At 46.1% G+C, this 13,149-nt stretch overlaps 1 protein-coding gene across 2 annotated transcripts in view; it reads right to left on the bottom strand.

Moving 5' to 3' along the window:
* Positions 1 to 10,042, bottom strand: part of LOC110520844 (neuronal acetylcholine receptor subunit alpha-7) — a 28,455-nt gene extending 18,413 nt beyond the window's left edge. Inside the window, exons 1-4 of one of the 2 annotated variants that reach the window (XM_036967794.1) lie at positions 9,739 to 10,042; positions 2,225 to 2,364; positions 2,040 to 2,084; positions 1,704 to 1,813 (exon numbers count right to left, since the gene is read on the bottom strand). In XM_036967794.1, coding sequence (XP_036823689.1) covers positions 1,704 to 1,813; positions 2,040 to 2,084; positions 2,225 to 2,364; positions 9,739 to 9,790 — 347 coding nt within the window. In that variant the 5' untranslated portion in view covers positions 9,791 to 10,042. Of the gene's footprint in view, positions 1 to 1,703; positions 1,814 to 2,039; positions 2,085 to 2,224; positions 2,365 to 9,519; positions 9,644 to 9,738 lie in introns of those variants that run through there. The other variant, XM_036967789.1, reaches the window with a different exon arrangement.
* Between the last annotated feature and the right edge of the window lie 3,107 nt (positions 10,043 to 13,149).

Raw genomic sequence — 13,149 nt, forward strand, 5'->3', positions numbered from 1 at the left:
CACAGTCCGCAGCGGAACACGTTAACCAGAGCCGACTTGTTCCATCCGGTGGAGGCCGCAATGGTCCGGAAATCCAGAGTGAAGTCCTAGATCCTGGCGTAATCGGAGTAGACATTTTCGTCCCTCCACAGGATGATCAAACACCGAACGGAAGAGGGTGAAGCGCTCATAGGACTCGACCTCGGGTCCGCCCGTTTCCCAGACCGCGGCACCCCAGTCCAGGGCCCATCCGGTCAGTGCCGAGATGACGGTGGCAACCCTGTCTCTCCCAGAAACAGCCTCGGCATAGCGAGCGAGGTACAGGTCGCATTGCAGAAGGAATCCCTTGCATCTCGCTGGTGCGCCGTCAAAGCGCTCCGGGAGGGACAGGAGTATTCCGCGGACTGGCTCAGATGGGACGGAAGCATGTAGTGGTGTGGGGGCTTGTGTCGGAACCGGTGCTGGAGACTGGAGGGACTGTACATTACCCTCCAAACGCTGTATGGTATCCATGTCGTTGCTGAGTCTGGAGAGACAGTCCTTTTGATGCTGGACTGCCTCTACGATGGTCGACAGCTCGGTCGTTCCTGCTGTCTCCATTTCAGGGGTTGGTTATTCTGTCATGTTGTCTAATGATTGGAGACAGGCGCAATAATACGTAATAGGGGTGTTATTCTCTCCATCCAAACAAAAGAGCGAGGTGGAAACCTCTAAATAATACAAGACCTGTAAAACAAGTGCACAATAACACGTATCATGGAAGCCGATACAACAGCACAGGTACTCACAGGACTAAGGGACATGGTAACCGTAACCGACAAGGACAATGGGGAACAGAGGGCACATATATAACATACTAATCAGGGGGAATTGGAACCAGGGGTGCGTAATGAGACAAGACAGTCCGGGGTTGGTGGTAATGATCCAGTTCAGTGACGCCTAGAAGGCCGGTGACGTTGACCTACGGAGCTGGTGAATGGAATGAGCAGTAGTACCGGGGGGATCCGTGACACAACCCCTTGACTTTATCCACATTTTGTTGTGTTACAGCCTGAATTTAAAATGGATTACTTTGAGATTTTGTGTCACTGGACAACACTAAGTACCCCATAATGTGAAAGTTGAATTACGTTTTTTAGAACATTTTTGAAATTAATTCAAAATAAAAAGCTGCATGTCTTGAGTCAATAAGTATTCAACTTTAAAAAATATATATATATTGCTTGCTCTGTGTGCAATATTAGTGTTTAAGATGGTTCTTTACCTAATCTCTGTACCCCACACACAATTATCTGTAAGGTCCCTCAATCGAGAAGTGAATTTCAAACAGATTCAATCACAAAGACCAGGGAGATTTTCCAATGCCTCACAAAGAAGAGCACCTATTGGTAGAGACGTAAAAAAAATCAGACATTGAATACCCCTTGGAGCATGGTGTTATTAATTCCATTTTGGATGGTGTATCAATGCACCCAGTCACTACAAAGATACAGGTATCCTTCCTAACTCAGTATATAGTACAACGCACGTGTGTAAAGCTCTTGCTATCTATCCTATACAGTTGAGCAAACTATAAATCCTATTGCAGCTGGTTGCCTTGACATTTTAAGTTAAATAAACAAATACATTTTTAGAGAGAGAGAGAGAGAGAGAGAGAGAGAGAGAGAGAGAGAGAGAGAGAGAGAGAGAGAGAGAGAGAGAGAGAGAGAGAGAGAGACCCACACCTGTTGTACAGTAGTATATCAGGTATCCAGACCTGGTCAGTAGTGAAGCGAAGGGTTTTCACTCCAGGGTACTCTGACTGGTTCCACTGAAGGTAGTGGTCAAACCATTGCTATACAAATCCAGTCAATAAATTATTAAGGTTACAGGGGCTGGTTACACAGGCAGACCAATTCTGATATTTTTCCACTAATTGGTATTTTGACCAATCACATCAGATCTTTTCAGAGCAAAAGCCAGGGAGCCACCCACACACACACACACACACACACACACACACACACACACACACACACACACACAAGCGGGCATGGACACACATGCAGGGTCATCCTCACCATCTGAAGCCAGGCATTAGTGGTGAGAATCTGGTTTTTCTCATCCTGGAATAAGATGAAGACAGTTCAGTGTGTGCGTGTGCATGTGTGTGTGTGTGTGTGTGCGTGTGCGTGTGCGTGTGCGTGTGTGTGTGTGTGTGTGTGTGTGTGTGTGTGTGAAAGTGTAAGAGAAGATGGTAGCGTACCACATTCATGACTTGTAAGAGAGTGTAGGAGAATCGGACAGTGAGTGGTAGAGAGTCGTTGGCAACAGGTCTCTCCATACGGTTATAGTCCCTCAGTAGCTCCCTCAATAGATTACGCTGGTGGGGACCCTGCTCAGATACTGAGAGAGGGGGAGGGAGAGAGAGGGGAGGGGGATAAGGAGGGAAAAGGATGAGGATGAGGGAGGAGAGCGGGAGAGAGAGAGGGCAATGACGAGAGGGAAAGAATAAGAAGACAGAGGAGACTAAATGGACAGTTACAAAGAGACAACTACATTCCTGTAGACAGAATGGACCGTTACAAAGAGACAGCTACATTCCTGTAGACAGAATGGACAGTCCTGTAGACAGAATGGACCGTTACAAAGAGACAGCTACATTCCTGTAGACAGAATGGACCGTTACAAAGAGACAGCAACATTCCTGTAGACAGAATGGACAGTTACAAAGAGGAACTACATTCCTGTAGACAGAATGGATCTTTACAAAGAGAGAGCTACATTCCTGTAGACAGAATGGACCTTTACAAAGAGACAACTACATTCCTGTAGACAGAATGGATCTTTACAAAGAGAATTGGGCGTGCAAAATTATTCAGCCCCTTTACTTTCAGTGCAGCAAACTCTCTCCAGAAGTTCAGTGAGGATCTCTGAATGATCCAATGTTGACCTAAATGACTAATGATGATAAATACAATCCACCTGTGTGTAATCAAGTCTCCGTATAAATGCACCTGCACTGTGATAGTCTCAGAGGTCCGTTAAAAGCGCAGAGAGCATCATGAAGAACAAGGAACACACCAGGCAGGTCCGAGATACTGTTGTGAAGAAGTTTAAACCCGGATTTGGATACAAAAAGATTTCCCAAGCTTTAAACATCCCAAGCAGCACTGTGCAAGCGATAATATTGAAATGGAAGGAGTATCAGACCACTGCAAATCTACCAAGACCTGGCCGTCCCTCTAAACTTTCAGCTCATACAAGGAGAAGACTGATCAGAGATGCAGCCAAGAGGCCCATGATCACTCTGGATGAACTGCAGATATCTACAGCTGAGGTGGGAGACTCTGTCCATAGGACAACAATCAGTCGTATATTGCACAAATCTGGCCTTTATGGAAGAGTGGCAAGAAGAAAGCCATTTCTTAAAGATATCCACAAAAAGTGTCGTTTAAAGTTTGCCACAAGCCACCTGGGAGACACACCAAACATGTGGAAGAAGGTGCTCTGGTCAGATGAAACCAAAATTGAACTTTTTGGCAACAATGCAAAACGTTATGTATGTTTGTTTTCACACTGAACACACCATCCCCACTGTCAAACATGGTGGTGGCAGCATCATGGATTGGGCCAGCTTTTCTTCAGCAGGGACAGGGAAGATGGTTAAAATTGATGGGAAGATGGATGGAGCCAAATACAGGACCATTCTGGAAGAAAACCTGATGGAGTCTGCAAAAGACCTGAGACTGGGACGGAGATTTGTCTTCCAACAAGACAATGATCCAAAACATAAAGCAAAATCTACAATGGAATGGTTCAAAAATAAACATATCCATGTGTTAGAATGGCCAAGTCAAAGTCCAGACCTGAATCCAATCGAGAATCTGTGGAAAGAACTGAAAACTGCTGTTCACAAATGCTCTCCATCCAACCTCACTGAGCTCGAGCTGTTTTGCAGGGAGGAATGGGAAAAAATTTCAGTCTCTCGATGTGCAAAACTGATAGAGACATACCCCAAGCGACTTACAGCTGTAATCGCAGCAAAAGGTGGCGCTACAAAGTATTAACTTAAAGGGGCTGAATAATTTTGCACGCCCAATTTTTCAGTTTTTGATTTGTTAAAAAAGTTTGAAATATCCAATAAATGTCGTTCCACTTCATGATTGTGTCCCACTTGTTGTTGATTCTTCACAAATAAATACATATATATATATATATAAAAGTTTACATACACCTAGGTTGGAGTCATTAAAACTTGTTTTTCAACCACTCCACAAATTTCTTGTTAATTAACAAACTATAGTTTTGGCAAGTCGGTTAGGACATCTACTTTGTGCATGACAATAGTAATTTTTCCAACCATTGTTTACAGACAGATTATTTCACTTACAATTCACAATTCCAGTGAGTCAGAAGTTTACACACACGAAGTTGATGTAACGGGATTCGTCCTCCTCTGACGAGGAGTATGAGAGATCGGACCAATATGCAGCGTGGTAGGTGTTCGTCATGTTTTAATGAACAAAATCACTGAACACGAAAATACAAAATAACAAATAGAAAGACCGAAAGGAAAACCGAAACAGTTCCGTGTGGAACACACAGACACAGAAAACAATCACCCACCAAACACTGGTGGGAAAAGGCTACCTGAGTATGATTCTCAATCAGAGACAACTAACGACACCTGCCTCTGATTGAGAACCATACCAGGCCAAACGCAAAATACAACATAGAAAAACAAACAGACTGCTCACCCCAACTCACGCCCTGACCATACTAAAACAAAGACAAAGCAAAGGAACTAAGGTCAGAACGTACCCCCCCCCCCCCCTCCCAAAGGTGCGGACTCCGGCCGCAAAACCTGAACCTATAGGGGAGGGTCTGGGTGGGCGTCTGTCCGCGGTGGCGGCTCTGGCGCGGGATGTGGATTCCACTTCATCATAGTTTTTATCCGCCTCTTTTTCCGCCTCCGTGGCCTCTTAAAAACGGCGACCCTCGCCGCCGACCTCGGACTGGGGACCCTAGCCCCGGGTCCCGAATGGACGGGAGATTCCGGCAGCACCGGACGGAAGGGGAGACTCCGGCAGCTCCGGAGTGAAGGGCGATTCCGGCAGCGCTGGCATCTCCTGGCTGACTGACGGCTCTGGCATCTCCTGGCTGACTGACGGCTCTGGCAGCTCCTGGCTGACTGACGGCTCTGGCAGCTCCTGGCTGACTGGCGGCTCTGGCAGCTCCTGGCTGACTGGCGGATCTGGCAGCTTCTGGCTGACTGGCGGCTCTGGCAGCTCCTGGCTGACTGGCGGCTCTGGCAGCTCCTAGCTGACTGGTGGCTCTGGCAGCTCCTGGCTGACTGGCGATTCTGGCAGCTCAGGACAGACGGGAGACTCTGGCAGCTCAGGACAGACGGGAGACTCTGGCAGCTCAGGACAGACGGGAGACTCTGGCAGCTTAGGACAGACGGGAGACTCTGGCAGCTCAGGACAGACGGGAGACTCTGGCAGCTCAGGACAGACGGGAGACTCTGGCAGCTCAGGACAGACGGGAGACTCTGGCAGCTCAGGACAGACGGGAGACTCTGGCAGCTCAGGACAGACAGGAGACTCTGGCAGCTCAGGACAGACGGGAGACTCTGACAGCGCTGGGCAGGAGGAAGACTCTGGCAGCAGTGGACAGGCGGGAGCACCTATAGGAAGGAGACGGAGAGACAGCCTGGTGCGGGGGGCTGCCACTGGAGGGCTGGTGCGTGGAGGCGGCACAGGATAGACCGGACCGTGGAGGAGCACTGGAGCTCTCGAGCACAGAGCATGCCCAACCATACCTGGTTGAATGCTCCCCGTAGCCAGGCCAGTGCGGCGAGGTTGAATAGCCCGCACTGGGCTGTGCTGGCGAACCGGGGACACCATGCGTAAGGCTGATGCCATGTACCCCGGCCCGAGGAGACGCACTGGAGACCAGATGCGCTGAGCCGGCTTCATGGCACCTGGCTCGATGCCCACTCTAGCCCGGCTAATACGAGGCGCTGCTATGTACCGCACCGGGCTATACACGCGCACCGGGGACACCGTGCGCCTCACGGCATAACACGGTGCCTGCCCGGTCCCTCTCTTTCCACGGTAGGCACGGGGAGTTGGCGCAGGTCTCCTACCTGACTTCGCCACACTCCCCGTGTGCCTTCTCCCAAGAAATTGTTGGGGCTGCCTCTCGGGCTTCCAGCCGCGCTGCCGTGCTGCCTCCTCATACCACCGCCTCTCGGCTTTCGCTGCCTCCAGCTCTGCCTTGGGGCGGCGATATTCCCCAGCCTGTGCCATCCAGGAGCTCCTCCCATGTCCAGGAGTCCTGAGATCGCTGCTGCTGCTGCTGCTGCTGCCCGTTACCACGCTGCTTGGTCCTTTGGTGGTGGGTTATTCTGTAACGGGATTCGTCCTCCTCTGACGAGGAGTATGAGAGATCGACCAATATGCAGCGTGGTACGTGTTCGTCATGTTTTAATGAACAAAATCATTGAACACGAAAATACAAAATAACAAATAGAAAGACAGAAACGAAAACCGAAACAGTTCTGTGTGGAACACACAGACACAGAAAACAATCACCCACCAAACACTGGTGGGAAAAGGCTACCTGAGTATGACAACTAAGGACACCTGCCCCTGATTGAGAACCATACCAGGCCAAACGCAAAATACAACATAGAAAAACAAACATAGACCGCCCACCCCAACTAACGCCCTGACCATACTAAAACAAAGACAAAACAAAGGAACCTAAGGTCAGAACGTGACAGTTGACTGTGCCTTTACACAGCTTGGAAAATTCCAGAAAAGTATGTCATGGCTTTAGAAGCTTCTGATTGGCTAATTGACATAATTTGAGTCAATTGGAGGTGTACCTGTGGATTCAAATTTCCAAATGCCTGAAGGTACCACGTTCATCTGTACAAACAATAGTACGCAAGTATTAACACCATGGGACCACGCAGCCGTCATACCGCTCAGGAAGAAGACACATTCTGTCTCCTAGAGATGAACGCACTTTGGTGCGAAAAGTGCAAATCAATCCCAAAACAACAGCAAAGGACTTTGTGAAGATGCTGGAGGAAACAGGTACAAAAGTATCTATATACACAGTAAAACGAGTCCTATATCAGCATAACCTGAAAGGCCACTCAGCAAGGAAGAAGCCACTGCTCCAAAACCGCCATAAAAAAAAGCCAAACTATGGTTTGCAACTACACATGGGGACAAAGATCATACTTTTTGGAGAATTGTCCTCTGGTCTGATGAAACAAAAATATATTTTTTGGGCCATAATGACCATCGTTATGTTTGGAGGAAAAGGGTGGAGGCTTGCAACCCGAAGAACACCATCTAAACTGTGAAGCACGGGGCTGGCAAAATAAAGTGGTGATCCTGACCTAAGACAGGGAATTTTTTACGAGGATTAAATGTCAGGAATTGTTAAAAACTGAGTTTAAATGTAGTTGGCTAACATGTATGTAAACTTCCGACTTCAATTGTACATCAGTCAAGAGTAAAGAGTAGCCAGTTTCTGCTCTGCTTGCTTTTTCAACTCGGAGAGCGCAACACATATGGACTGACAGCATCTGCCTCTGTTCAACTTTCCAGTGCTGGTCCAGCCAGCCTTTCAGAAGCTGGGCCTTTACACAGCCTGTCTGCCTGCTCTGTGGTGTCCACGTGGTCCTAAATCCAGCTGGCTTAAACCTCCAAACAGCCTATCCAACTACTCTAAGGTGTCCGCATAGTCCTAAAGCACACAGAAGCTGTTTTTCGTATCACAGTGCAATGATAAAACTGTGGGGAACAAAAATGCATTTTCAGAATGTGGGGGTATCATTACCCCTCTGTCCCCAATGAAAGTTGCACCCCTGGAAAAATGAGAGAGAGAAATATATAGAAGAAGGTGTAGAACGAAAGTGATATAATTGCACAGATAGAGATGAAGAATATCTAAAACGGGGAAGAGATGAGCTGTAGGAGAAGAAAATATGAATCCAGAAATGAGTGAGAATAATAAAAACATAATGAGAAGAAAGACACCAAAAAAAGAAGAAATCATCTGAATGGAACGGTTTCAAATCGTTTTAAACAAAGCTGCTTTGAAAACGAGTACAGAGATTTATGACTGGAAGAGGCAGGGGGCGGGACGTGAAGAGAGGGTGAAAGAGGAGAATCAAGAGGAGAGAGTGAAGAGAGGGAGAAAGATGAGGTGAGAGAAGACGAATGAGGAGAATCAAGAAGAGAGAGAGTGAAGAGAGGGAGAAAGAGGATAATCAAGAGGAGAGAGACTGAAGAGAGGGAGATAGTATCCAGACAGGCCCATTAATTGTTAAAGGTAGAGTCAGCAATATGACGTAGCTGAACAAAGTAAACAGTATAGTGGGTCAATTTCCGCAACAACTAAGAATGTTGGAGAGTGAGGCTAAACCCCTCTTTTGGTCCAGTGGCTACCACGTTGTAATAGCGTGAAGCGAACCTGTGCACAAAAGCAGATACTGTGTGTGACTATGTGAGAGCAAAGTCTTGCATCTTGCTCATCGTAATATCTGCGGTGCTGCTCGTGCAACGTCATTCCGCTGACTCTACCTTTAAGGGGATTGACTAGTCTCTCTGTGGCCATTAAAACGTCTGATCTATTCCACACTGGAAATAGTGACGCATTAAACACTAAAACCCTCCACCCTTCTAGCAGCTCCATCGTGGACTGATTTCACTCATTCCTGTTTCACAACTGTATCTGACTTAATGTATCTGTGCAGTTGATGAAATTCGGAAGCAATGTCTAACTAAAAATCTAATCAAATCAAATGTTATTAGTCACATACACATATTTAGCAGATGTTATTGCAGGTGTATTGCAGTAGTATCTAACAATTCACAACAATACACACAAATCTAAAAGTCAAAGAAAGGAATTAAGAAATATATAAATATATAGAACTAGTGAATGTAATGTAGACCCACATAGAATTGAGTACAGTCTTTATAACAGCATGTTGCGTTTGTATGTAATATGCTATTATGTACCACAAAGCTTGTAAACAGCCTTTGTGGAGATTAATTTGTTGTGTTGTATTGCAATGTATTGCATTGTATTACTCTGGTGAATATCACCCCACAGAAAGAGCATTCCAGGTGGTACCATATCAATATACAGTCACAAGATGGTACCATATCAATATGCAGTCACAAGATGGCACCATATCAATATGCAGTCACAAGATGGTACCATATCAATATGCAGTCACAAGATGGTACCATATCAATATGCAGTCACAAGATGGTACCATATCAATATGCAGTCACAAGATGGTACCATATCAATATGCAGTCACAAGATGGTACCATATCAATATGCAGTCACAAGATGGCACCATATCAATATGCAGTCACAAGATGGTACCATATCAATATGCAGTCACAAGATGTTAGCCATCTAAGACACTGCTGCTGGTGCAGAGAGGAACACATCAACCAATGATGGATTAAAACAGACAGGAGAGTTGGATTTTACAACTGTGATAAACAACATCCTAACCTGTAAGCTCTGTGATCATTCCTCTCCCTTGTCTCTCTTTATTCCTGCTCCTCTTCTCTCCTCCCTCTCTGTTCATTTCCCTCTCCTCTCTTCTCTCTCTGCTATGCAGCTGGAACTGTGCGGTTGAGTTCTCATATATCAATGGACTTGCACATAGTGTACGTACACGTAGAAGCACATACACAACACACAGAGAGAGAGAACATGAAAGTCACTCACCGTGGAGCAGAGCTGAGAGTCCAAGCAGACAGATAGCCACAGACTGCCTCATGTTGCACTACTGAACATAGAGAGCAGAGAAAGAGATGGGGAACAACAGAGACGGAGAGAGAGAGAGGCAGGGTAGAGTGGAATAGAGAGGGAGGGAGGCAGGACATGTCAGGAGCAGGGCAGGCAGCAACAGACAGAGAGAAGAGAGAGAGAGACAAGGAAGAGAAGAAGGGTAGTGAGGCAGAGAGGCAAGAAGAAAAACCAGCTGAGTTCACAGGAAGATAGAGGGAGAAAAAGGGAGGTTGGATTGGTGGAGAGGGAGAGAAGCTGGCAGCAACACAGGGAGAGAGGTACAGGGAGGGAGAGAGGGAAAAAGAGGAGAAGAGGCCATAGTTACTCTTAGACAAAATGGTTCCAGAAGGGTTCTTCAGCTGCCCCCATTGGAGAACCCTTTTTGTTTCCAGGTAGAATTTCACTATATATGCAAAAGTAAGTGGACACCCCTTCAAATTAGTGGACTCAACTATTTTAGCCACACCCATTGCTGACAGGTGTGTAAAATGGAGCACACAGCCATGCACTCCCCATTGACAAACATTGGCAGTAGAATAGCCTTACTGACAAGCTGAGTGACTTTCAACGTGGCACCGTCATAGGATGCCACCTTTCCAACAAGTCAGTTTGTCACCTGCACACATTTCTGCCCCGGCCAACTGTAAGTGCTGTTATTGTGAAGTGGTAACATCTAGGAGCAACAATGGCTCAGACGCGAAGTGGTAGGCCACACAAGCTCACAGAACAGGACCGGCGAGTGCTGAAGCGCGTAGCACGTAAAAATCGTCTGGCCTCGGTTGAAAAACACACACTACTGAGTTCCAAACTGCCTCTGGACGCAACGTCATTACAAAACTGTTCGTCGGGAGCTTCATGAAATTAGTTTCCATGGCCGAGCAGCCGCACACAAGCCTAAGAACAGCATGCGCAATGCCAAGCGTTGGCTGGAGTGGTGTAAAGCTCGCCGCCATTGGACTCAATGGCAATGGAAACATGTTATCTGTAGTGATGAATCACGCTTCACCATCTCACGGATGCCAGAAGAACACTACCTGCCCGAATGCATAGGGCCAACTGTAAAGTTTGGTGGAGGAGGAATAATGGTCTGGAGCTGTTCCATGTTCCATGGTTCGGGCTAGGCCCCATAGTTCCAGTGAAGGGATATCTTAACGCTGCAGCATACAATGATATTCTAGATGATTCTGTGCTTCCAACTTTGTGGCAACAGTTTGGGCCCTTTCCTGTTTTAGCATGAAACAGCAATGTCAGCAATGTCCCTATGCACAAAGTGAGGTCCATACAGAAATTGTTTGTCGAGATCGGTGTGGAAAAAATTGACTGGACTGAACCAAAAGGGGTTCTTCAAAGGGTTCTCCTATGTGGACTGCCGAAGAACCGTTTTAGTTTTAGATAGCACCTTTATTTTCTAAGAGTGTAGAGAGGTAGTGAGCCAGGTGTTAGCAGCAACGGTGATTGAGAGGGCAGAGAGGAAAGGGGAAGAGAGGAAGGAAAGCAATAAGCCGTTTTGATACAAATGGAGAGACTATGGTCTGGATGGAGAGACTGTGTGAAAGAGGGAGAATTGCCCTGATACATTTGGTAATTTCCTTGCTAAATTACCCATGAGCACCACTCCTGTGGCGGGAAGGGCGCAGTGCGCGCTAGCCAAGGTTGCCAGGTGCACGGTGTAGCCTCCGACACATTGGTGCGGCTGGCTTCCGGGTTGGATGCGCACTGTGTTAAGAAGCAGTATGGCTGGTTGGGTTGTGTATCGGAGCCTTTGTCTCTCCCGAGCCCGTACGGGAGTTGTAGCAATGAGACAAGATAGTAGCTACTACAACAATTGGATACCACGAAATTGGGGAGAAAAAAGGGGTAAAAATTCAAAAATAAATAAATAATTATATCTAGTGTGTAAAATAATAACCAAATATGCAAAGGAGGATATTACATATTTCTATCTTTGTTTATTTAGGATACATCACCATGAAGAGAATGACATTCATAACCATAATTATTACTCTTGTTATTATACTGTATATTGTGATGTCACTTTACCCTGCCTTTATTTACATACAGTAAATGTATCTACATCTAATACATCGTACCCCTGCACATTGATCTGATGTATCTACATCTAATACCTCGTACCCCTGCACATTGATCTGATGTATCTACATCTAATACCTCGTACCCCTGCACATTGATCTGATGTATCTACATCTAATACCTCGTACCCCTGCACATTGATCTGATGTATCTACATCTAATACCTTGTACCCTGCACATTGATCTGATGTATCTACATCTAATACCTCGTACCCTGTACATTGATCTGGAACTCCCTGTATATAACTTCATTCTTGTGTATTTTATTCCCCTTGAGTTTTAAAAAATGTTTCTTTTTTTACTCTGTATTGTTGGGAAGGGCTCATAAGCAAGTATTTCAAGGCAGTTGTATTCGGTGTGTGACAAATACAATTTGATTTGGTTTCTTTCTTTCTGTGTAGTTCAGATCAGGGACCCAAGACGAAATTCTGTACTGCAATTCTGTTACTATGTGTACATCCACATCACTTACTGTTGTTTAATAACCTAAATAAACGTTTTCAAACTCAATGTGCCATGTCATAGCTGACACCTCATTTTTTCTCCAGACATCTTTGAATCTTAATTCAGAGCAAATAATTAAACGTTTTTGGAAAACGTGGTCACATAAAAAAATAGATCTACCTAAATTCTAAAAACATTGCATCTGCACAGTTCTTCCAGTAAATGTGTTTTTGTAAAATGCCGGACGCGACCGGGAGGCACATGGGGCGGCGCACAATTGGCCCAGCATCGTACGGGTTAGGGGAGGGTCTGTCCTGCAGGGATGTTCTTGTCCTATCGCGCACTAGCGACCCCTGTGGCGGGTGGGCGCAATGCACGCTGACACGGTTGCCAGGTGTATGGTGTTTCTTCCCACACATTTGTGCAGCAGGCTTCCGGGTTAAGCGGGCATTGTGTCAAGAAGCAGAGCAGCTGCTTGGGTTGTGTTTCAGAGGACGCATGACTCGACCTTCGCCTCTCCCGAGTCCGTACGGGAGTTGCAGCGATGGGACAAGATTGTAACTACCAATTGGATACCATGATAAAGGGGTAAAAATAACTTCTAATTACAGTAAGGTAGTGAGTGACACTTTGAATGTTAGCAGTACCATAGCTTCTACTTTAGAATATCATTATACACCCCAACACACCTGCTAGAGATTCAGTGTGTTAATATATAACTCAACCAGTATAACAAAACACATGCATATATACAGTAGTTATATCATGAACAAGCACCAAACAACAACTGGGTTGTCCATTACCAAACCCCCA

This window comes from Oncorhynchus mykiss, chromosome 3, assembly GCF_013265735.2.
Source record: "Oncorhynchus mykiss isolate Arlee chromosome 3, USDA_OmykA_1.1, whole genome shotgun sequence".
Lineage (NCBI taxonomy): Eukaryota > Metazoa > Chordata > Actinopteri > Salmoniformes > Salmonidae > Oncorhynchus > Oncorhynchus mykiss.